The 22,561-nt window shown below is 33.6% G+C and overlaps 1 protein-coding gene across 1 annotated transcript in view; it reads left to right on the top strand.

Moving 5' to 3' along the window:
* The window catches only part of CTDSPL2 (CTD small phosphatase like 2), a 50,047-nt gene that overhangs the window by 16,495 nt on the left and 10,991 nt on the right, over positions 1-22,561 (top strand). Inside the window, exons 3-8 of the mRNA XM_044660011.1 lie at positions 3,799-3,937; positions 8,361-8,510; positions 14,124-14,339; positions 16,680-16,758; positions 16,924-17,035; positions 19,473-19,559. Of these exons, the coding sequence (XP_044515946.1) occupies positions 3,799-3,937; positions 8,361-8,510; positions 14,124-14,339; positions 16,680-16,758; positions 16,924-17,035; positions 19,473-19,559 (783 nt within the window). The remainder of the gene's footprint in view (positions 1-3,798; positions 3,938-8,360; positions 8,511-14,123; positions 14,340-16,679; positions 16,759-16,923; positions 17,036-19,472; positions 19,560-22,561) is intronic.

Genomic DNA, 22,561 nt, shown 5'->3' with positions numbered 1-22,561 from the left:
CTCGGCATACTTCTCTGAGGCTGCATGTCATTGAAAATGGCTACGTGTGTCATAGGTTTGCCATCACCAGTGTAGGTGTTCTAAATTGCAAGTCACACCTTCTTATTCAGTGCACCTTCTGTCCATGTCTTTAAAAAAAAAAATCTTTAATAGCATATTTATCCAGTGTTCTAAAAGAACTTCCTCTAGATCTTTTTAACATTATTTGCTTATCAGAGCTGTTCTCACACTGGCTTTTACCCCTATCCCTCAATAGCCATTTGATCGAAACATACATATCCAACTATATATTTATGGATATTATCGTTAGTGATAATTTTGGCAACATGCTGAATCTGTTTATGCCCTTCACAGGTCTTTCCATTGCCACATAGATCACTTGTAGTTTTTATTCTCTAGAGATTGTGGTTCTCTGATTTAGAGTTGTATAGAGGGCTGTACAAATTAATTTAGACAAGATAAATTAACTAAATTATTGCTTTATCAAATAAACCTTACAACTAAAAAAAATTTAATATGCAGCATGTCCTCTTTTTGCTAATTTTTTTTTTTTTATGATTTGGTTGGCCTTGATTTTTCACCATGAAACTACATGACACTGTAGTATCATTGGAAGAACACTAATATTTAAAGAGGATGATCTTTGAATTCAAGCATTGAATTATTGAAAATAATGTTCAGTTTCTGAGTTGCCTTCTGGCTCAACTTCTTACTCTTTATTTCTGGACTACATTCACTGCCCATATTTAGTGTCTCTTGAAGACGTATTTACTGCTGGACTAGAAAATTAGGGTGTTCTTTCATCTATATATTATAATGTGTAATATGGGCATTATTTATCAGCTTGTTTTCTTCATGTTAGAACAAACTTTTGAGTGGTTATGAATCTTACTATGGAAGCATTGGAAGCATTGTAGTGTTCTAGACCTTGATAAAGTAATCACACTATCATTCAAAAGCAAGAGTATTTGCAAGACCTTATATTGTATAATCACTCCATTTGGACTATGCCTGGCTTCATCATGATAATTGGGATCATCAAAAAGAGTTGTCTTTATTCTTGTAGCTGTCAGTGAAGCCTATGTAATTCTAGTTTCATCTTGAATGCTCCCAGGATAATGTGACTTAATTGGGTCTCATGCCAGACTTTCTACAAATTTATTTTTCTCAACAGTACTGCTAATAATCTTTACCATCTCCTTCCATGAGGTATATTTTTTAAATGAGGTTTTACTTTTAAGTTTATATTATATATTATTGGCCCTATTTTCCTTATCTTACAGCTTGTCAAGAAGATCAAACATTTGATTACTGAGGCTATTTCTGGGCTTTTTGAACTTCTTGTGGTAATTACTTTGCTGTGGCTAAACTTCAGAAAGTAATGTTGTAGCCTGTGTCAATATATTTTTCTTTATCAGTGTAACATATTTTGATCTCCCCTTTTTTGAATAGGTCAGGTTGGAACTATTTTCATTGAATATTGGACACATTTAATCCCCAAGGAAGTAAAAATCAGAAAAGAACCAGTCTACCAACAAGCATTCAAGTGCATTTTATGTAGTGTACTAGGTACTGGTGAGACAAGTGAAATGAATCAGTCTCTACTAGAAAGGACATTGCATTTTAATGGAGTAGACAAAAAATATGTACATAAACATGCAGCACAGTATTAAGTGGAAAAATGTAAATATTTACAAAGTATTAAATATAAGGTAATTTTGTAGGCAATTTACTAGCAGTTGGAGAGATCAGGAAATGTTTCATAATAATGATGCTTGAGTTATTACTTAAAGAAAAGGATTTTATGAAGCAGAAGTAAAGAGAGACATGTTCTAAGCATGTGGGAAAGCCAGTGGAGTGTCGTGTGAAGAACAGAGAAAGCCAGTTTAGCCAAACTGAATGTCAGAGATACAGTAAATCCATTGAGACTGGACAGATAGATAGGTTGGAGGCAAGTTGTCCATAGCAATACATTTTGTGCTAGCAAAAAGCTGGAAAAAAAGGAGGTGCCCAGTGTTCAAGGAATGGTTGAAGAAAACATATATTAATGTAACAATAATACTGCATTATATAAATTAAAAAAAACACTAACTTTGTATAGATCAAGAAGAGACTGAAGGAAACAGGCACAATACCCTACATTAACATAATTGAAACTCATTAAAAGGTAGCTACACTTTAATTTATTACAGTGACAAATCTTGGGAGAACAGATAATCCTCTCAATAAAAAAGGTGGTATACTATTTATATGGGTATAAAATGTTGCCTCCTTTGTAAGATGCAATTGATTAAAATAGTTTAACTGTGGAATTTATCAAGAAATAGAAGGTAAAAGAGCCAGGAGGTAGCACAGTGGATAGAGTGCTAGGCCTAGAGTCAGAGGGACCAAGGTTTAAATCCCACCTAAAGACATTTCCTAGCTTATGCCCTTCTGTCTTAAGAATTGTTATTAAGGCAGAAAGTGAGAGTTAAAAAAAGAAAGAAAGAAATTGATAGTATAAAAAAAAGAATAGAAATCCATTAAATAGAAATAATAAATTTATCTTGTATCTTCTAATTTTCCTCTAATTTGTTGGCTTTGATATTTGTTCTAAAAGGTCCATCTCTATATAGATGTAAGTTCATATCCTATCTTAAATACTAACTAGCTCTGCAACCATGGACAAGTCTTTTAACCTCTCTGCCTCAATGTCATCATCTTTAAAATCAGGATAATAATAGTACTTATTTCATGGGGTTATGTGAGGATCAAATGAAATGACATATAAAACACACTAAACCTTAAGGCCCTATATAAATGCTAGCTATTATTATTATTAAACAATTCATTTCAAAATTGCTTCTGCATCAATAACCAATCTATCATGAGAAGGCAATAGATTCCTCTTATCCTTATCCTGCTATTGTTTCGAATTCATCCTATTCAATACTCTTAAATCTTATTTAAAATTTATAAATATGAGGCTTCTATTTAGTGTAAACCCTTGTTACCTTTTTTCCTTGATCTTGAGCCATATTTTTCACTCATTTTTCACCTTTACATGAAAACTGAATATTAAGATTTATATTGATTTATTTGAATTCTTTGTAGATTCTGCTATTTCTTTCCCTTTTACAAAATACATAAGCCAGTTGCTTTTATGGTCTTAGCTTGTTTAATAAATTAAAAAGTGGTTTTAACTGTGATTCTTAAGACCTTCTTTTCTCTTTTCTACTAGTCTTTCCTTGTCATTACAAAAGCAAAGGGCAGCACTACAGTCTTTTCTTTGTTTCATAGGTTGTCATGAACAAAATTTTGTCTAGATGCACTGACTGATGATAGACCTCTCTATTTAGCTAGCCCAAGTCCTTTGACATGTATAGTCTTAACAGAGAACATACTTTAAGCCTTTCTGGCATGGCAGAACCTACCAAAGATGGCCTCTGCCAACTTCCTTAAAAATATGAAATCACCAACATGCCAGGGTGAGGCATTAGAATTAGATTGATATTGAGGTAACTATATAAATGTTATTAAATAAAGGGTTGTAGTAGGGTGAATTTTGCTAATAGTAATAATTATAGCTAATATTAAAATAATAACTTTAATAAAGCCTCAGTAGACCACCGTTTTTTGTTTGATAAATGAGAGTAAGAAAATTCTACCTTTACCTGTCATTTTTTATTTTGTAAATGAAAATCAGAAAAGGAGATTTATAGTTGCCTTTATATTTTATTTTAACATCCTAATTAATGTTAAGATATGAAAAAGGAAACATGTCATTCATTTTTATGGTTTCTTTGTTTAACTTTTAAGGAAGAGAGAGAAAACCCTTCAAAGAGAAGTAGAATAGAACGGGATATAGATAACAACTTGATCACATCAACACCTCGGACAGGAGAAAAGCCCAATAAACAGATATCTCGAGTAAGACGGAAAAGTCAAGTAAATGGAGGTTTGTTAATATTTTTATATTTAATTTATTGGTTGGAAGACATATCAGTTGAAGGGATTTTATCCTTTATCCAAAACATTTGATTTTTCTGAGTTTTAATCATAAGTAACTTTGTTTCTGTAAAGTTAAAATTAATGTTTGCTTGGTATCTTTACGGGGAAAAAAAAGGTTGGTTTTGAGACTCAAATCTTGCAATGAATCATGAGAAAACTTTTCACCTGCTTTTTCAGTATTTATTTTGAGAGAATTGAACATACTTCTACATTGTATACTAGTTTTCAGTTCATTGAGTGTAGACATTAAGCTTTTTTTTCTCTTAAAATTCATGCATTGCAAAAAAAAAAAATAACAAGTATTCATACATTGCTTCAGTCTATGAACTTCAGTGTTTCAACAGAGTAATAGTTTTGAAGCTACTTAGCATGTCAGAAAGAAGGAATTATTGGGAGTTTTTTGGTGTGATTTATTTTGTTTTTAAGAGGACCAGAAAAATCATTTAAGAATTTATTGCTTTGTTCCATAGAAGAATATTGACATTATGATCATGGAGCTAAATTTTATTGAGTGTTACCAAGTAATTGAGTTATTATTTCCTAAAAACAAACAAAAATCTAATGCATTGGGTTCGAGGCTGTAGAAGTTGATTAATCTCAAAAATAAGAGATGAATATTGGTCTCTAATCTAGGTGTTTTAAGACAATTTCCAGTTTCTAACATACCAACATTCTTAGAATCTCTTTGGTTAAGGACTGTTTTCATTTTGACCTTGTTTCCTGACACATATGAAGTACTTAATTATGACTTGTTGGAATTAATCGAATGAGTGATGTTAGAAAAACTAATTGACTTTTTTAGTTGGCATGAAAATGTATTTAGGCCAACATTTCCAAGTACCCAACAAAGTTTTAATTTCCTGAAGCAATTATAGAGCTGCTTGAATCAAAGATAAAATTTGGGTTTAAAATTTATGTTGCCAGAATTGTAAAAGTTTAGTTTCGAAAGAAACATCAGGAAACATTTAGTGCAGCTACCCTTCCCCTTCCAGTTTTACAAATAAAGAGATTTCTTCTCCACAGATCATTTTTATCATGCATCATTCAGTATAACATTGCTAAAGATATAGGGAAGACATAATTTTCGTAAAAATTGAATGCTTTCCTCCCATCAGTTTATTTTCTTTAGTTCTTGTTCATATGCTTCAGATTTTAGCTGTCTTTCATTATGTGAGGGACAGAATGGCAGAGTGGAGGGAACACTGAATTGAATTAGGAAGAGATCTTTGTTCAAACTGTGTGGACATGGGCAAGTCCTTTAACCTTGCTCACTCCTCACCTGTAAAATGGAAATGATGTGCCTACCTCCCAAGATTATCATAAGGCTCAGTTGAGATTGTTTATAAAATACTTTGGAAACTTTAAAAAGCACTATTTGAGTGTTAATTATAATTCCTCTCTATGGGTTTTTAGTTGGAATTTAGGATGTATATCCATGGTATCATTTTTTAAAATTTTCTGATTCACTGATAAGCCTTTTGTTAAAAGCTTAATTTAATTGGGCTAGTTAGGGAACCACAACTCTTTAGGGTTTGTTCCCTAACACCTTCATTCTTTGTCATAGAGGCTCCCAAAACTTTTTGGTGTCAGGACCCCTTTAATACTCTTAAAAATTATTGAAGACTCTTTCCTCCCAAGAGCTTTTGTTTATGCAGATGATGTTTATCATTACATGTTGTATTAGAAATTAAAACATCTTAGTATTATTATGAAAATAATTTTGACCTCAGACTTCCAGAAAAGATCTTGGAGACCCATAGGGATTCCTAAGACCACACTTAGAGAACTACTATTGTACTTGTTGCTGCTGCTGCTTCTAATTCTTTTTTGATTTCTTGGACAGATACCTTGTTTATTGGGAATAATTTAATGACATGTTGAATACAGATCCCAAAAATTATCCATAAACTTTTATAGATGCTAAAATTTGTTTATTGGTGGTTGTGGGTTTGTTTATGCAACAGATGTACCTGTTGTACTCTAGTAAGTACATTTGCAAATATTCATTTATTTGTATATTAGACAAATAGTGGCATTCAGTGCAAGACACTTGGCCACAGTAACCACAGAAACATAAGTCCCTCCTGTTATCTTAAAATATGTTTTTACTTCCAGTGTTTGCTTTAAAAATACAGTAATCTTAGTAAATTTTTAATAGTATCTTAAAGTTAACATCAGTACTATACATCACTTGTTGTTGAGATCTGACCTAGGAGAAAAAAAGAAAAAACGCAAAAGAAAAGAAAAAAGAAATTTTGTTTTTAGAAAGAGCTAAAATGGTGAGGAAACCAGTGGGAGATGAAGAATATATTCTGTTTCATAGACCTATTAAAACAGTGAAAATATTCCAGAAGCAAGCATTAACGATGATCACTTTAAAAATTCTCCCTTGAGGAAACCTCACCTCTAATGAAGAGAAAATTAAGACAATCATTAAAAGCTACTTTGCCCAATTATATGGCAATAAATGCGGCAATCTAAGTGATATGGATGATATTTACAAAAATATAAATTACCTAGATTAACAGAAGAACTAGAATATTTAAATAATCCCATATCAGAAAAAGAAATTGAACAAGCCATCAAAGAACTCCCCAAGAAAAAATCCCCAGGGCCTGATAGATTCACAAGTGAATTCTATCAAACATTTAAAGAACAATTAATCCCAATACTATACAAACTATTTGACGTAATAAGCAAAGGAGTTCTACCGAATTCCTTTTTTGATACAAATATGATACTGATCCCAAAGCCAGGCAGATCAAAAACAGAGAAAGAAAACTACAGACCAATCTCCTTAATGAACTAGATGCAGAAATCTTAAGTAGAATACTAAAAATTCTCCCTTGAGGTTTTGGTTTTATAAGATTACTCAGTTACAAAAATGAACAATATATGAAAGTATATTTTGCAAGATGATACGTGTACAACCCAGATTAAATCGTCTGCCAGCACTGGGAGGGGGAAGGGAAGCAGATAAGTTTGATCATATAACGTGGGAAAACTTGTGTGGAAATTTATTACATGTAATTGGCAAAAATAAATGAATAAATAAATACTCCCTTAACTAGATTTTGCTTTATTCTTAATTTGCCAGCCCAGATCTGTGCGCTTGTGCTAATTTAATTTATGTGGTCAGTTGAAACATTTACTTAAGTTAGCATTAGCTCTGACTCACATGACTCAAAATATACGAATTTGAATCATATATTCATAAGGAAGTCTATAACTTTATTTTACAGATTTGCTTGTGTCCTAATTTCCTTAAGCCTTTTGCCAATTTAGCCTTGGGTTTTTGTTGTTGTTGTTGTAGTTGTTGTAGTTTTGTTTTTGTTTAAACCCTTACCTTCTGTCTTTACTATGAATTCTGTCAATAATATGTATTGGCTCCAAGTTTTAAGGGCTAGGCAATGGGGGTTAAGTGACTTGCCCAGGATCACACAACTGGGAAGTGTCTGAGGCCAGATTTGAACCTAGGACCTCCTGTCTCTAGGCCTGGCTCTCAATCCACTGAGCTACCCAGCTGCCCCCTAGCCTTGTTTTTAACTTATTGGTCCAATCCATTTTAGCTCTATAAGTTATGCTGACCCTTTATTTTATTTGTTCTTTATAACTACTACAGGGAATGTTTAAGAAAGAGAACCCTCAAGTATACATGAACGACTTAATTGTTTTAACTGAGTTTTGGGAGATGTGTACAACATTTATTCTTTAAATATGATGGGAAATTTTCTCATTACTTGAGTTTCTTATTTTGTTTGCTAAAATTATCAATAGTTAACATGCGTTTATTAAGCTCTTATTATATTCCAGACATTGGCTAAGTGCTGAGGATACAAAGAAAGGCAAAAACTGTTCCTATCTTCAGGGAGCTTCTAATAAAGGAAATAAAGTGTAAATAACTAAGTACATGCAAGATATATACGTAAGGTAGAAGATGATCTGAGAGGGCAAGGTACTAGCATCTAGAGGAACCTGGGAAGGTATCCTCTAGCTTAGATTTGGATTGAGTTCTGAATTAAGTGAGAGAAACTAAGAAGCCAAACACATAGATGTTGTGTGTTTGGTAAATTTTTCTTGTATTAAGAATTTAGATATAGGTATAGCCTTATTGAAGAGAAATAAATCCAAACATTAAAATATAAAAATACATGCCAAAAAATATCCAGGTTATTTACTTTTACCTGGAATCTGTTCCCAATATTTCTTTAAGGAATTGTTCTGAAATGTTTTAATCTATTTTACACAGAGTTCTTTGTGTAAATTGTTACCTATATTATTTTAGAGAAGAGCGATTTAGGGTACATTTGTGAAAGCCACTGTTTTATTTTCAGCATAGTTTATAAAGCTTTGTTTTTTCTTTTTCTTAGAAGCTGGTAGTTATGAAATGACAAATCAACATGTAAAACAAAATGGAAAATTAGAAGATAATCCTGCCACTGGGAGTCCTCCAAGGACTACATTATTGGGGACCATTTTTTCTCCTGTCTTCAACTTTTTCTCACCAGCAAATAAAAATGGTAAGTATCAACTATTAAAGATAGTGTGAATGAAGGAAGCATTTATTTTTAGATGTTTCTTCTAGCTTGTACTTTTAATTTTAAGATTTTTTTTGTTATGTGTTAATTTTATGGCTTATATTGCATAGGAATAGCAATAATAGATGTTATCAAAGTATTTTTTAATATGAAGAAAAAGTGAGGTGGTATTGCTTTGAGGATGAAGCAAAATGGACAGTGCTAGATCTTTATCTCGTACCTTCATGAAATCAGGAGAAACAGAGGAAATCCTTTGCCACATTAGTTTGACCACTTGAGATAAATTTATCAGAAGACATAGATAAGAGTTGTGTAGGATTAGGCATGGATGGTTATAATTTATACTGTTGGTGGGAACTTCCATATTGATAAGATCACAGATGTATCAGAACACATTAGTTTCATAGATTTTGTGTTATGTACACAAATAATATGAATTCTATCCCAGTGCATTCATTGAATAAATTTGTATTAAATGCCTACTATGCTTAAAGTATTGTGTTGAGCATTATGAAGGATAAAAAGAATGACATCTCTCTCTCCTTAAAACACGTAGCCTAGCAGGGAGTTCCATAACTATAAGATGGACTACGATAGTACAGAGTGGCATAATTGAAAGATTATTAGAATGGCATGTTCATAACTTCAAAGGAGAATAAAGTTATGTAAATACACAGTTTTCCTGGGGTAGACATTTTATTTTCTATATTGCCATTTTGTTGCGTGAGTTATTCTCACTGGCTACAGAAGTGGAAAGCCAGTGGATTCTCTATGGAAATAATTCACCTGCTTTGTGTCCAGCAGTAGAGTGGCTTCCAAAGAAAGGAACACAAGGAAGTTTTGTTTCTAGTTTAATTGACTTATACAACATTAAGAAAACTTCCCAAAAGAAGATAGGCAGTCTTTTCCAATTAAAAAAAGTCGAGAGAAGACAATAGGATGGGTTGTTTTTTTGGTTTTAGTTTTGAGTGCTTATCTGGATACAAAGAGGAAAGAAGATTTTATAAGGAATTGTAAACTTTCATTGTGTACACTTTTTTTTAAGGCATATAGATATATAAAGTTTAACAAGGTAATAACAAAATTAATTTGTTTGTGTACCTTTCACAGCTGCTCAAGAAAATCTTAACTAACCAGTGAGCACTTCCCATAGTCCAAATAGATGCCCCAGACTCAAGCAGTGCCCAAAAAAGAGAAATATGAGCATGAGCAGCCTGGGTAGGCCAGAAAAAGCTGAGACTTAAGCACAAGCAACTGAGCGGTTAGGTTGGGTGAGAAGAGAGCAAGGCCAGAAGAAAGGGGCAAAAGAGTTTGACTTTCTCTCACACATGTGTTATTTACCCCTTGTGGCATCATCATCCAGTCATTTTCCAGAGGTTACTGCTTGGAAAACAAGCATGCAGGAAGACTTCAGCTCTTCCCTCACCACTTCATCACAGGTCTCAAGAGGATGCCAACACACCCTTTCCTCCTTGCCACATGGCTGGACCACAATGGCAGCTAGAGCTGATTTTATCATCCAAGAGAGTTCTTGTTACAGATAAATACACTCTGCTTGTAAAAGTTCTAGACCAGTGATGGGCAAACTACTGCCAGAGGGCCAGATGCCAGACCCTGAAATGTCCTATCAGGTAGCGCCATTATTCCTAATCTGACAAATACAATGAGTAGGATACAGTACAATGAAACTTCGAAGGAGTTGCCTTAGAAACAGACTGACAAATGAGCATTTCCTTTCCTTTGGCCCCCTCTTTAAAAAGTTTGCCCATTACTTTCTAGACAAACGGATGGAGCATCCAACCCAGTTTCAAAGCTTGGGAGAATGACTGTTTGAGCTTTAAAATCAAACTGGGGGGTGGGGGCAGCCAAAGAGAAAACCAATTCAATATTAATTTTCCATTGGAGTGCATTTTGGAACTTGAAAACTTGGGTTCAAGACCTACCTCTGACATATACTGTCATTTAACTTCTTTTCAGTATTCTAAACCTTTTTGCAAGAATAATATCAACTTACTGTTGCAATAATCCAAAGTTCCCAATAACATTGAAATCATAGATTCGTCCTCATCTGTTTCCTACAAACAATTTAATTTTCCTTGTTAAGCATTTACATTGAAATAAATTAATTTCCTTTTTTTTTTGGTACATTGTTGTTTTCATGTTGCCTCCCTCAGTTAGATTCTGAGCTTCTTAAAGGCAGGAACTTTTTTTCTCTTTCCTTAGTATTTCCAGTGGTTGGCATAATCTCTGGCACATAGTAAGCTCTTAATAAATGTTTATTAACTTAATCAGTCACTGCAGTCTTTTTTTTTTTTTTTTTTTTTACTCTTACCTTCTACTTTAGAATGGATACTATTTATCAATTCCAAGGCAGAAGAGTGGTTAAGAGCTAGGCAATTGGGGTTCAATAACTTGCCCAGGGTCACTCAATTAAAGAGGTGTCTGCAGCCAGTTTTGAACCCAGGACCTCCCCCTCTATAGACTTAGCTCTCTATCCACTGAACCCACCTAGCTGCCTTTCACTGCAATATTCAAACTGATTTTTTTTTGGTTATTAGTCATACGGTATATTTCTAATAATGGAATTAATGGATTAGAGGGCATAATTATAATTTTTATTTGTCAAAAAGACAGTTAATTCCACCAGCAACAAATGACTATTCCCATTTCTTCTCAATCCTGCCAATATTAAATTTTATTGCTTTCCCTCTCCCCCATTTAAAGTGTGCCACTATCTTCTTAACCAAATGTTTGTTTCCCAAATCTTCCTTTCTAGCCTGAATATCTTTTAGTTTGAGAATTTTTGAAAATAACACCTTCTCCCCTAAAACTTTAGTAATGTCAGTTTGTTGATCAGCAAGTATTTATTAAATACATACTCTGTGTCGGGCACTGTTTGAAGCATTGGATTCAAAAAATGACAAAAACATTGTTCTGGACACCCCCACCCCGCAGAAGCTCACATTCTAAGGCAGAATACAGTATATATATATATATATAACTCTGTATATACAAAAAATGTATATTCAATAGATGGTAGGTGATCTGAGCTGGAAAGGCCTCCTGCAGAATGTAGGATTTAAACTGAGATGTAAAAAAAAAAAGCCAGAGGGACTAAGGACAGAACATGGTATGCTTGGGAGAAAGTTGGTACAAAGTTATGGAGATGAGGTTTTGTATGTAATTAGATGCAAGTAAGGTAATTGTGTTTATAGAGTGTGTTTTATAATTGTGTGGTTTATAGAGTGTGAAAGTGAATAAAATATAAGACTAAAGAGATCAGAACAGACTGGATTGTGAAGGTCTTTAAATGCTAGAGGACTTTCTGTTTGATCCTGAAACTAATAAGGAGTCTATTTCATCCTGGAATTTATTGAATAGTAAGATGATATGGTCAAATCTATACTTTATGAAAATCAGGGCTTCTGAGTAGTGGAAAGGCTCAAGCTGTGAATAACACTAGTTAGCATGTTACAGTAGTCTGGATAAGAGAGAATGAAGATCTGTACCAGATGGTGCCTCTGTGAGCAGAGACAAGAGGGAAAATTCAAAGAGTTATTATGTAAATAGACACAGATTTGGCAGCTAATAGGATGTGTGGGATGAGTGTGTGTGTGAGGAGTGGACAATGATACTAAGGTTGTGAGCCTGAGTGACCAGGAGAATGATAGTGATCACAATAATAGGACAGTTCGGAAGAAGGGAGGCTTGGGGCCAATGACAAGAATTTCTATTCTGGATATGTTGAGTTTGAAATGTCCAAAAGGCACTTGGTGAGCAGGATAAGAGCTTAGAATTTGGATCTGGAAGTCATCTGAATAGATGTGATTGAATTATTACAAGCAATATGATCACCAAATGAGATAATAAAGATGTTCATGATAATTTTGTCTCTCAACCTAAATGATAATAATGCTCCTTGAAGGCAAGAATCCTATTTGTACTTTTGTTTGCATGAAAGACAAATATTTGCTGGTTAGTTAATTTTTAAAGGCAAGTCAGTGAAATTTCTGAATAATAACATTTTTAACAGACATTTAGTTTTATTAAAGGTAAATTAAAGCTCTTTAAAACATATTACACAATGATCATCAAAATAATCAAATCTTAGTTTAAAAAAGGGAGAAATCGATTAATGAAGTAGGTGATCAAACAATCAAAATACAAAAGATTCATTTTTTTTAGCCTTATAGGAAAAATAAAGATCAGAGAAAGGATTCATTTTTTAGTAAATAAACTTAAAGATATGGTTAGCCATTTTGTAGAAAATGAAATTCGACACAAAGGACTCAGTGTCAAATTATATAGAGAAGTCATTCTGGAAAATGATGTGGAATTATGGAAATTAAGCAACTGATCCCTTTGACCCAGAGATTTGCACTGCTTAGTAGAGATTCCTAAGAGCTCAGTGAGAAGAAAAAGGACTCCTATCTTCATTAAATATTTATCACCAGTTTTTATGATGGCAAATTATTTACTCAAACAGGTCTTTATTAATTGCCTAGTATGTGTGAAGGCTTTATGTTTAGTGCTAGATTCTGTGGTTCCAAGTATAAAAAATGAGATGGTTACTTTAGTGATAATGAACTTAGATTCTAAAAGGAGAAACAAGTAAATATAAAGTTAATAAATACATAGAAGCAGACATAGTTATAGTTGAGAGGGGAAGGGTACTAGTAGTTGGAGGGACCATAGTAGACTTCATACAGAAGATGATACCTTAGGTGCACCTTGGAAGAAGAAAAAGACTGTGGAGACAGTGAGTTCCAGGCATGAGAAACAAGCCAGGATATAGTAAAACAAAACATATCAATAAAAATATACTTTTAAAATGATGGAAGAAAATAGAAAATTTTATCTCATTTATGTAGGGATGTGTACCTTTAAAGACAGTGTAGAAATATTTTAATATTATAATTTTCTCTGTTAGAAGAAAAAGACAGCTTGGCAAAATAGGTAAGTTTAACATGACAGATAAAATAATGTGTAATTATTAAATATTTACAAAGGTCACAGTAGATGAGTGATTAAAGAAACTTTCAAAAAAGTAAATCATTTTGCCAATCTAATTCACTTATTAAGATTAAAATGTTTTGCTTTACAGAATCAATAAAAATGAATTTATTTTTCTTTTGTATTTCAGTTTCTTCTATGTAGCTGAATACCTTTAAAATGCTTAACATATATGTAGTGACTGTTTATGTTGGTAAATGCAGTATTGTCCCAGAAAGTGTGTCAACCAGTTTTGTTTAACTCTTTTCTTTGTTACAGGGGTGTTCATATTCAGGGAGGGAGCAATATTAATTAGGAAATGACTGCGCTAAAAAAAAAAAAAAGACATCAATGAGAGATATTCTTTAATTAACTTGAAGGTTCTTTGTTGAAAGGTATTTTAAATTTGCTCAATCATTGAAGTATTACATTGAACTTTCTCTGAAGAAAGGATTTGCTTATCCAACCTATTTCTAGAAATAATGAAATTTTACAGTATTTCAGGGGACCCCTCCCCACTTTTCCTAGAAAGTAGATTATATTTCCTTAGGATAATTTAATTTTAAGAATAATGATTTTTAGCTTATTGAATCATAATTTTAGGAACATCAGGATCAGATTCCCCCGGACAAGCTGTGGAAGCTGAAGAAATAGTAAAGCAACTTGATATGGAACAGGTAGATGAAATCACTACCAGTACAACTACATCAACAAATGGAACCGCTTATTCAAATCAAGCAGTTCAAGTCAGACCTACGATAAATAATGGTTTAGAAGAAGTGGAAGAAGCAACCAATCGTGATATACCACCTCTTACAGGTAAAGACATTGCTTAAATAATTTATAGATTATAATGGAATAAAGTATACATCAGCTTTAAAACAAATAAGTAGATGCATATACTTTTTGCCTGTAAGAAATTCAGTAAAATTTACTTTAAGTTGTCACTTCCAAAGTCATGTTATAACTAACCTAGAAAACGTATTTTACTTGACTGAAAGTTGGTGATAAAAGGATGATCTGAGAGAATATGATTTGGGTGATGGGGTCAGAGTGAGGAACAGGTAGATTTTGAGAGAAGTGGAAGAACAGGAAGGTTGTGATCTGAGAGGATTTGAATTAAACAGGTTAGCGATTGTGTTAACTTTCAAGTGATTATGTCTAGCATGTGACTGCTCCTCTGGTGGCAACAGCAGTTTAGTAAAGATGGGCATCCTCTTTAGAATTGTGGAGATTAAAAAATTATGAGAATTGGGGGCAACTGGGTAACTCAATGGATTGAGAGCCAGGCCTAGAGACGGGAAGTCCTAGGTTCAATGACCTCAGATACTTCCCAGCTGTGTGACCCTGGGCAAGTCATTTGACCCCCATTGCCTACCCTTACCACTCTTCTGCCTTGGAGCCAATACTCGCTCCAAGACGGAAGGTAAGGGTTTAAAAAATAAAATAAAATAAAATAAATTATGAGAATCCAAGGAATCATAATGGCCATCAACATGAACATTAAGTTGTCAAGGATCATGGCAGGAAAAGGTGGTAAACTAAGTTCTGAAGTCATTAATGAAAATGAATATCCTAGAGGTTAGTAGATTTGGTGATAAGGATCAGGAGAATGTATTATCAGGCCAAAGAGAGATGGTCAAATGGTAGTGGTAGAAAGAGTTTCAGAGTGACAATGGAAAGTAAGGAAATATGCTGACACCTCTTAGACTGAAGTGAGTTGAGAGGAATTGAGAGAAGCAGTGGCCCGTATGAAAAGTAGTAAGGACTGTGGTGTAGTAGAAAAGTCATGTTTCTGTATGAAGAGGTAAGAGTGTAAGATGAATTATTTGTTTGATAGTAGGGTAGAATACAGGCTTGCATTGGAAGAGATGGGCAGAAGATAGATGATTGGCACCTGAGAGTCATGGGATTGAAATGAATCAAGAATACAGAAAGAACTATCAAGGAAAAAAGAATTTGTATCTGAAACAGTAAGAGTTTAGAAAAAGAAGTGTAGGAAATCCAGAATTAAACTGGACAGGTTTGCTAGCTATAGAAAGGAGGGGAACAATATGCAAAACGTTATAGAATGAACCAAACCCAAAGTTTTAGTTTAGGTGGTGGCTTCCAGTAGTGTGATTGAAGAAACCTGGCTTCTAAGATTGTGTTTCTTGGATGAAATATGACTTCATATGCAGTGAGAAGGACTCCGTGATTCTAATAACTTATAAAATTCTCAAAACTGTCCTGGCTTATGTTTGTAAAACTGTCAGGTTACAGTTTCTTATTACTGTAGTTTTCTAAGTTTGAGATTTCTTGGTTTTAGATTTCATGCAAGTGCAGGACTAACTTATTATTTTGTGAATTTCTTTCTCAACTGATTTCAAAATTTTATTTATACACTTAAGCAAGACAGCAGATATATGTGTGGAATATTTTCTTTTTATACAAGTGAGTTTACATTTAATATTATGAACATCACCTGAACTCAGTTTATCCAAAATTAAACTATTCATTTTGTCATGAAGAAAAGAGGAGGGGAAAAAAAACCATCTACCAAATATTGTCAGACCTCCTTTTGAATGGTCTATCTCTAGCCTTTCCTCTCCACTCCTATTTTTACTGACTACATCCAGGCTGTCATCACTTCAGGCTTGACAGTCTCTCAGGTGGTCCTTTTGATCTCAGGCTTTCTACTTGATCTCCAATCCAGCCTAAGAACTACTGCCAGAATAGTCTTTAAATACTGTCCTCGTCATATCATGGTATCTGAAATAAGAATGTGCTATTTAATTTGTTTTAAAATGTTTAAAGAAGGGGACAGCTGGGTGGCTCAGTGGATTGAGAGCCATACCTAGAGATGGGGGGTGGGGGGTCCTGGGTTCAAATCTGACCTCAGACACTTCCCAGCTGTGTGACTCTGGGCAAGTCACTTGACCCCCATTGCCTAGCCCTTACCACTCTTCGGCCTTGGAGGCAATACAGAGTATTGACTCCAAGATGGAAGGTAAGGGTTTTAAATAAAAAAAAATAAATAAAATATTTATAGATTTTCCCCATACTTAAAATGCTTTAGCACTTTATATATAGGAGTGCCAAAGCAGTAAAAAGTACTATACTGAAGCTCATTTAAGCATTGAGTAAAATGTTGTTTTGTTTTCCTTTACTGAATTTTAGCACCTGTGTCTCCAGATAGTGGCTATTCATCAGCCCATGCAGAAGCAACCTATGAAGAAGATTGGGAAGTATTTGACCCGTAAGTATAACTGATTTTACTAAAGCACTGAAGTTCCTACCTTATTGAGCCAGTTGTCCTTCAGCTTGTATGAATATACTGTTTCAATTAACTATATACTTTAGTTAACACTTTAAAAGTGGATACAAATAAAATGTTGACTTAATTCTTATTTTTTTCTTGTAGCTATTATTTTATCAAGCATGTTCCCCCATTGACAGAGGAACAACTAAATAGGAAGCCAGCTCTTCCTTTGAAAACAAGAAGTACACCAGAATTTTCTCTAGTCCTAGACTTGGTAAGTATATATGTATATAGTGGAAGACAGAGTGAAAGGATCATTGATTTGTTTTCATTAAAATGAAACTACTTCCCAAAATGAGGGCTATGTCTACAAAATATATTATCAGTTTACTGCATGTGCTGTAATGCAGCAGCCTTGACTATTTGGCATTCAGTTTATTTCTTTTCTTGTCAATACTTAATCCTATCCCTAGACCTCAGTTTTTCCCCTCCATCCAAATTTCAAGTCCTTTCTTTTCATTGTAACCACAATACTTAGATGTCTTCCTCTTTGGGGAGGATATTTTTTTCCTTGCAAGAGCCATAATAGAACCTATCTTAGTAAAACTCATTGTGTAAGAGTATACCCTTCTCACTATACTTATTTTTAAGTAATGTTGAATGCCAGGAAACTTGTATTACCAAGAGTTTAATAATAGAGGCCCAGAACATGATCCCATTGCCTTGACTGACACTTCATATGTTCTCTTGGTATGATGAATAAAAACTTTTTTTTTAAATAGGAAGATAACTTTTTAAAAATCCACAATTATATAGCCTATTTTACTGATCAAATCTTGTTTTCATAAAGTCATTGCATTCACCTTCCACTTGTTCTATATGGAAAACAAACCCCCTAAAATGCAAAAATATATTGAGATGGCTTTCATTTATTTAACTATTAAAAAGTCACAGCATGTTTGATGCCACACACACACATAAGGCAAAAGATATGCCTTAGTCCTTGTGTAGACTTTATGCTGAGAAAAAAGCATTTTTTTACTTAATGAGAATAGTCAGAATTTTAGTTTGTCAAATAGCTTTATTCTCATTTTCCTTTGCCCTATCTCAGTGTAAACTGGCTTGTGAAAGACATCCAAATAGATAACGGTTTTTAGGATAGGTTATTAGATAAGATTTTATTGTAAGCAATGTTTTTTTTTTTTAAACCCTTACCCCCCTACCGTCTTGGAATCAATACTGTATATTGGTTCCAAGGCAGAAGAGTGGTAAGGGCTAGGTAATGGGGGTCAAGTGACTTGCCCAGGGTCATACACCTAGGAAGTCTCCAGGCCTGGTTCTCAACCCACTGAGCCACCCAGCTGCCCTTATAAGCAATGTTTTAAAAGAAAGTGATTCAGTAAGTAGGTTCAATGGCTAGAAAAATTAATGTTCACCAAGTATTTCACTAGAATTATGAGGCTAAATGGGAAGGTAGGAATGGTGGGGACTGATAGTGAGGAATGGTTATAATAACAAAATTGACTATTACAGTGTTTTGATCTGTATTGTTAGGTGGTGGAGAGAAAACTAGTAATTAATTTTGTAGGAGGTGATAGAGAAGAATCGATATAATTCAAATATGTTAGCTGAAGAAGCAGCAAGATTGAGTCATGATTTGGATTATAAGAGAGAAGAAAAGTTAAAAGTAATAATAATAAGCACATTGCCTGACATTTGGCTTAAAGTATTAACTTTAAATTAGCAATCTAGTATTTAGTCAAAAAAGATGAACATTAGTGTTAGAATTCACTTAGTCCTAGTTCATTAAAGAATTTTCTCTATACATAATTATTGTCTTATTTGAAAGGGGAAAAAAAGAAGAAGCAGCCCTGTGACATCTCAGTAGGGGTGAAAAAAAAATCTTTTTTCCCCCATCATTCAGAGTTGAACTGAAAAAAGAAATTCTTATATCTCAAAATAAATGGACCCCAAACCTATTTTTCCTCTCAGTGAGCACAAAGGAATTAAGAACCAACATTGTTATGAATCTAACTCTTAACTTTGTGTAGCCATTAGATTTTTTAGAATTGGAAGAGAGTTTTGGAAAATTTGGTCCAATGCTTTCCACTCTTCCTATTCATATTATTTTTAAAGATGGGGAAACCGAGACCTAACAGAATCAAAATGATTTTACCCAAGATTCCACAATTGAATACTTAGTGGCAGAGCCAAGACTTTGTTTTTCCCCCTTCTTTTTTCTGTATGTCTAAAACTTATTTAGACATAAGTCTCATAGACTCAGACATAGCAGTATTTAGAGGCTTTAGGCATGAATTGATGGACATTGTTTATACCAGTGATTCCCAGACTTTTTTGGCCTACCACCCCCTTCCAAAAAATATTACTTAGCCCCCTGGAAATTAATTTTTTAAAAAATTTTAATAGCAATTAATAGAAAAGATAAATGCACCTGTGGCCACCACGGCCTCTCTGGATCGCTACAGCACCCACCAGAGGGCAGTAGCACCCACTTTGGGAATCACTGGTTTATACTAACAGCTTTCATTCTGACCCTGCAACTGAGGATTATAAATTAAATAATTCCATACATGGACAGGTGCTTTAGTAAATGCTATTTTTTGGCAATAATGAAAGGAATAAATTAAAATTCATTCAAAGCCTTCCTTGTTTCAGTCAATGTGTTTTGTGTGTGTATTTTTTTTTTTTAGGATGAAACACTAGTGCACTGTAGTCTAAATGAGCTAGAAGATGCTGCACTCACTTTTCCAGTTCTTTTCCAAGATGTCATTTATCAGGTAATTAGAAAAAAATTTATAAATTATTTTTCTTTTGACCTTTTAGACAACATACTGAGCCAAGAGATCTTTTATAATTCTTCATAAGATACATGTTGGTCTGTATACAATCATGTGAAATGACTTGGATTTCATAAGAATTTTAAAACACTTTACTAATAAAGTAATACCGCTAAATAGTAACATAAAATTAATAGTTTGTTAAGAAAAACTCTAACATTTTTTTTTTACCAGTGTCCTATGCTTTAGTTTTATAATCTTGTTTGCCAGCAGGTGGAGGCAGGAGCACTGAAATTGTAGATCCCCTGAGAGCAAATTGCCAGGTTAGCACACCTGGTTTGGGATTTTGTGTGTGTGTGTGTTTTGCCTTTTGTCTTTTTTTAATCCCCTAAATATAAGAAAATTAATTTCTTGTTGGTCAGTTTTTATACAGCTATGATGTAATTTTTAGAATCTGTGGTTATTTAAATTAGCCATTTTTAAGTACAGAATTCCATATTATATAGTTGATAGCTTTTAAGGCTTTATAAATAGGCACATTCATCTTTGTTATTGATAGAAATCACTGTTGGTGTGGTAAAAAATAATATGCATTTGGTTTTGGGAGTGCATGACAGTTTTGGTAGCAGTTTTACTTTTTAAATCATTAATTGGCTACTGATCAAATTAAATTTACATATACTTTGAAGACTCGGAAGCACCATAAGGTGTTAATATTAAATGAATTAACCTTCCCTGTGGTAAGCCCTAATTAATGTTCTAGTAGGGAAGGAGAAAGCCAGCCCAGGCATAGTGCTGAATAGAAGAAAGGCTGCCTTGAGTTTTAAAAATGGGGGGGTGGGGGGGGGAAGCTATAGATATCTACATATAATACATGATCCAAAGTTGGTTTATTGTTTGTTTACTCAGTCACAAGTGGCTACCGTTGGTTGAATTAGGTAGTCTTTGGTCCAGAAAATTGCTGAACCGTCACAGTGTAGAGTGATCACAAGATCTGTTTTAGCAACTGCTTCAAGATCTACTTTATTTTAACTCAGAAGGATCTACTATAGAGTAATTCCTAGGTGCAGCAGCAACTTTTTTTCATTTGAATTGCTCACTACTGTTACATACATAAAGCTGTGTGTGAAGAGAACTATCTGAGATCCTTAGAGGTTTGGTTTTTTTTTTTAACTGGATATTTGATCTGGAAAAATGAAACTATTTGTATAAATTTACAAACAGATACGCTAATTATGAAGCAGCTGGTATTGGTTTTGGTTCATGTATTTCTACAAAAGGAATGTTGAGATATGAATATCATAGGAGTGGCTTCATTTTCTCTTTGTGATTGACTTAGGTTTGTATTAGGTTTGTGGGGAAATAAGGTGTTGATTTGGAAAACTCAAAAGAGTTAAGTTTTCATTGTATCTTGAACTGGATTCCAGAACATCTTAATTTTTGGTCTGTGCTTTTTAGTGGTAAAATAGTGAGTGTGGAAAGTAGAGTTTGACTCCTCCCACCCCCCACCCCCAATTTCTTTTCTATATTTCATACATCTGAATTGAAGTCTTTTCTCCCTATTCCATTTTTGCTTTAACATTCTATTCTCCCTTCCTCCAACTTGTTTATAAAGTTCTACTTATTCCATGTGAATATGGATGTTGTATCATATTTTTCACATGATTCTGGAAGTGCATATTAGTAATGACTACCAAAAAAAAGCTCAAAATTGTTCTCCTGTCTCAATGTAACTTAAGGATGTTTGTTTTTCTAGACATTCTAAAAAGAGAGTTTCCTTCTGAATTGCGTGTATAATAAGGAACTTTTAAATTTGAAAAAATAAATATTCTGTCCTGATGTAGGATCAGTGAGTTGGAGACTTGATTCTTTTAAAACAGAGATATTGCTAGCTTTTGAATATTAACTATTTTAGTTACTACTTCATGGGTAGAGGTCCCTTTTGGAAATATTTTGAGGATATTCATGGTGACCGTTCTTTACCTTCTCTTGATGTTTATAGTTTTGACACAGTCATTGCTGTCTGCTTTTGAAACATCTAGTTCTTTAGTTACCAGTTTGGAGAAATCTTTGGGCTAGGGTTCCCCACAATCTTCAGACCAGCAAGCTCCCTTTAAACAGGGAATGATGTCTTTTAAACTTTCAGTGGTGTTGTCTCCATCTGCTGGCAAAGAAGAAATATACACAAGGGTCTGAGATGATCTAGGAGAATTTGGAGAAACCACATTATTAGGTAAGATATAACTTAAATATTTACCAACTATCATACATAATGGCCCATTAGGAATAAGCAACATGGAAGTTTGTTAACATCTTATATTCAAGGGATATGCTTTTGCATATAAATCAGAAGCTTGTTTGAAATTGAAAAACAAAATAGTATTGATATTACTAAATTCCTCATTTGAATTAGATTCTTAAAGCTGTACTAGTTTTTTAGTTAATACTCTTTGAAATTAGTTTACCTTTATTCTCATTCTAAGTTTATTATATTTGAATTCTATATATTGGCTTATATTTAACTTTATCCCTATACTTTCTTTCCTTCTCTTCTCAAAAAAAAACTTTTTAAAAAACTGTTATTTTTCTATGTTTGTGGGCCTTATTACAATAAGTTTATAAACTTTTAAAACAATTGGAAGTAAATAAAATACACATTTTCCTCAAAGCTTTTGTTCAGAAATGGAGACAAAGTTCCTCTGCCATCTCACTGGTGGACTTCATTAGTGTTTTCATTAGCTAGTCTTTCAGCCTTTGACCCTTAGTAAAATCTAATGTGGCTATTACTTACATTTTAAAATTACCCTGCCCTATATCCTTTTCTTTTCTGGTAGATGAGTAGGAGTATGTTTCTTGTTTGTTTGTTTGTTTGTTTGTTTGAACTAGAATTGCGGTAGTAAGTAGTGTTTAATAGCAAACTGTCCTTAATTCCACTTCCAAAGAGCAAGAGATCTACGTGGTCCTTCTCAAATATCAATACTGTACATGTGCTATAGACAGGA

Source organism: Gracilinanus agilis, chromosome 2, assembly GCF_016433145.1.
Source record: "Gracilinanus agilis isolate LMUSP501 chromosome 2, AgileGrace, whole genome shotgun sequence".
NCBI lineage: Eukaryota > Metazoa > Chordata > Mammalia > Didelphimorphia > Didelphidae > Gracilinanus > Gracilinanus agilis.
Note: the sequence above shows the minus strand (reverse complement) of the source record. Positions and strands in the feature narration are given on the sequence as shown.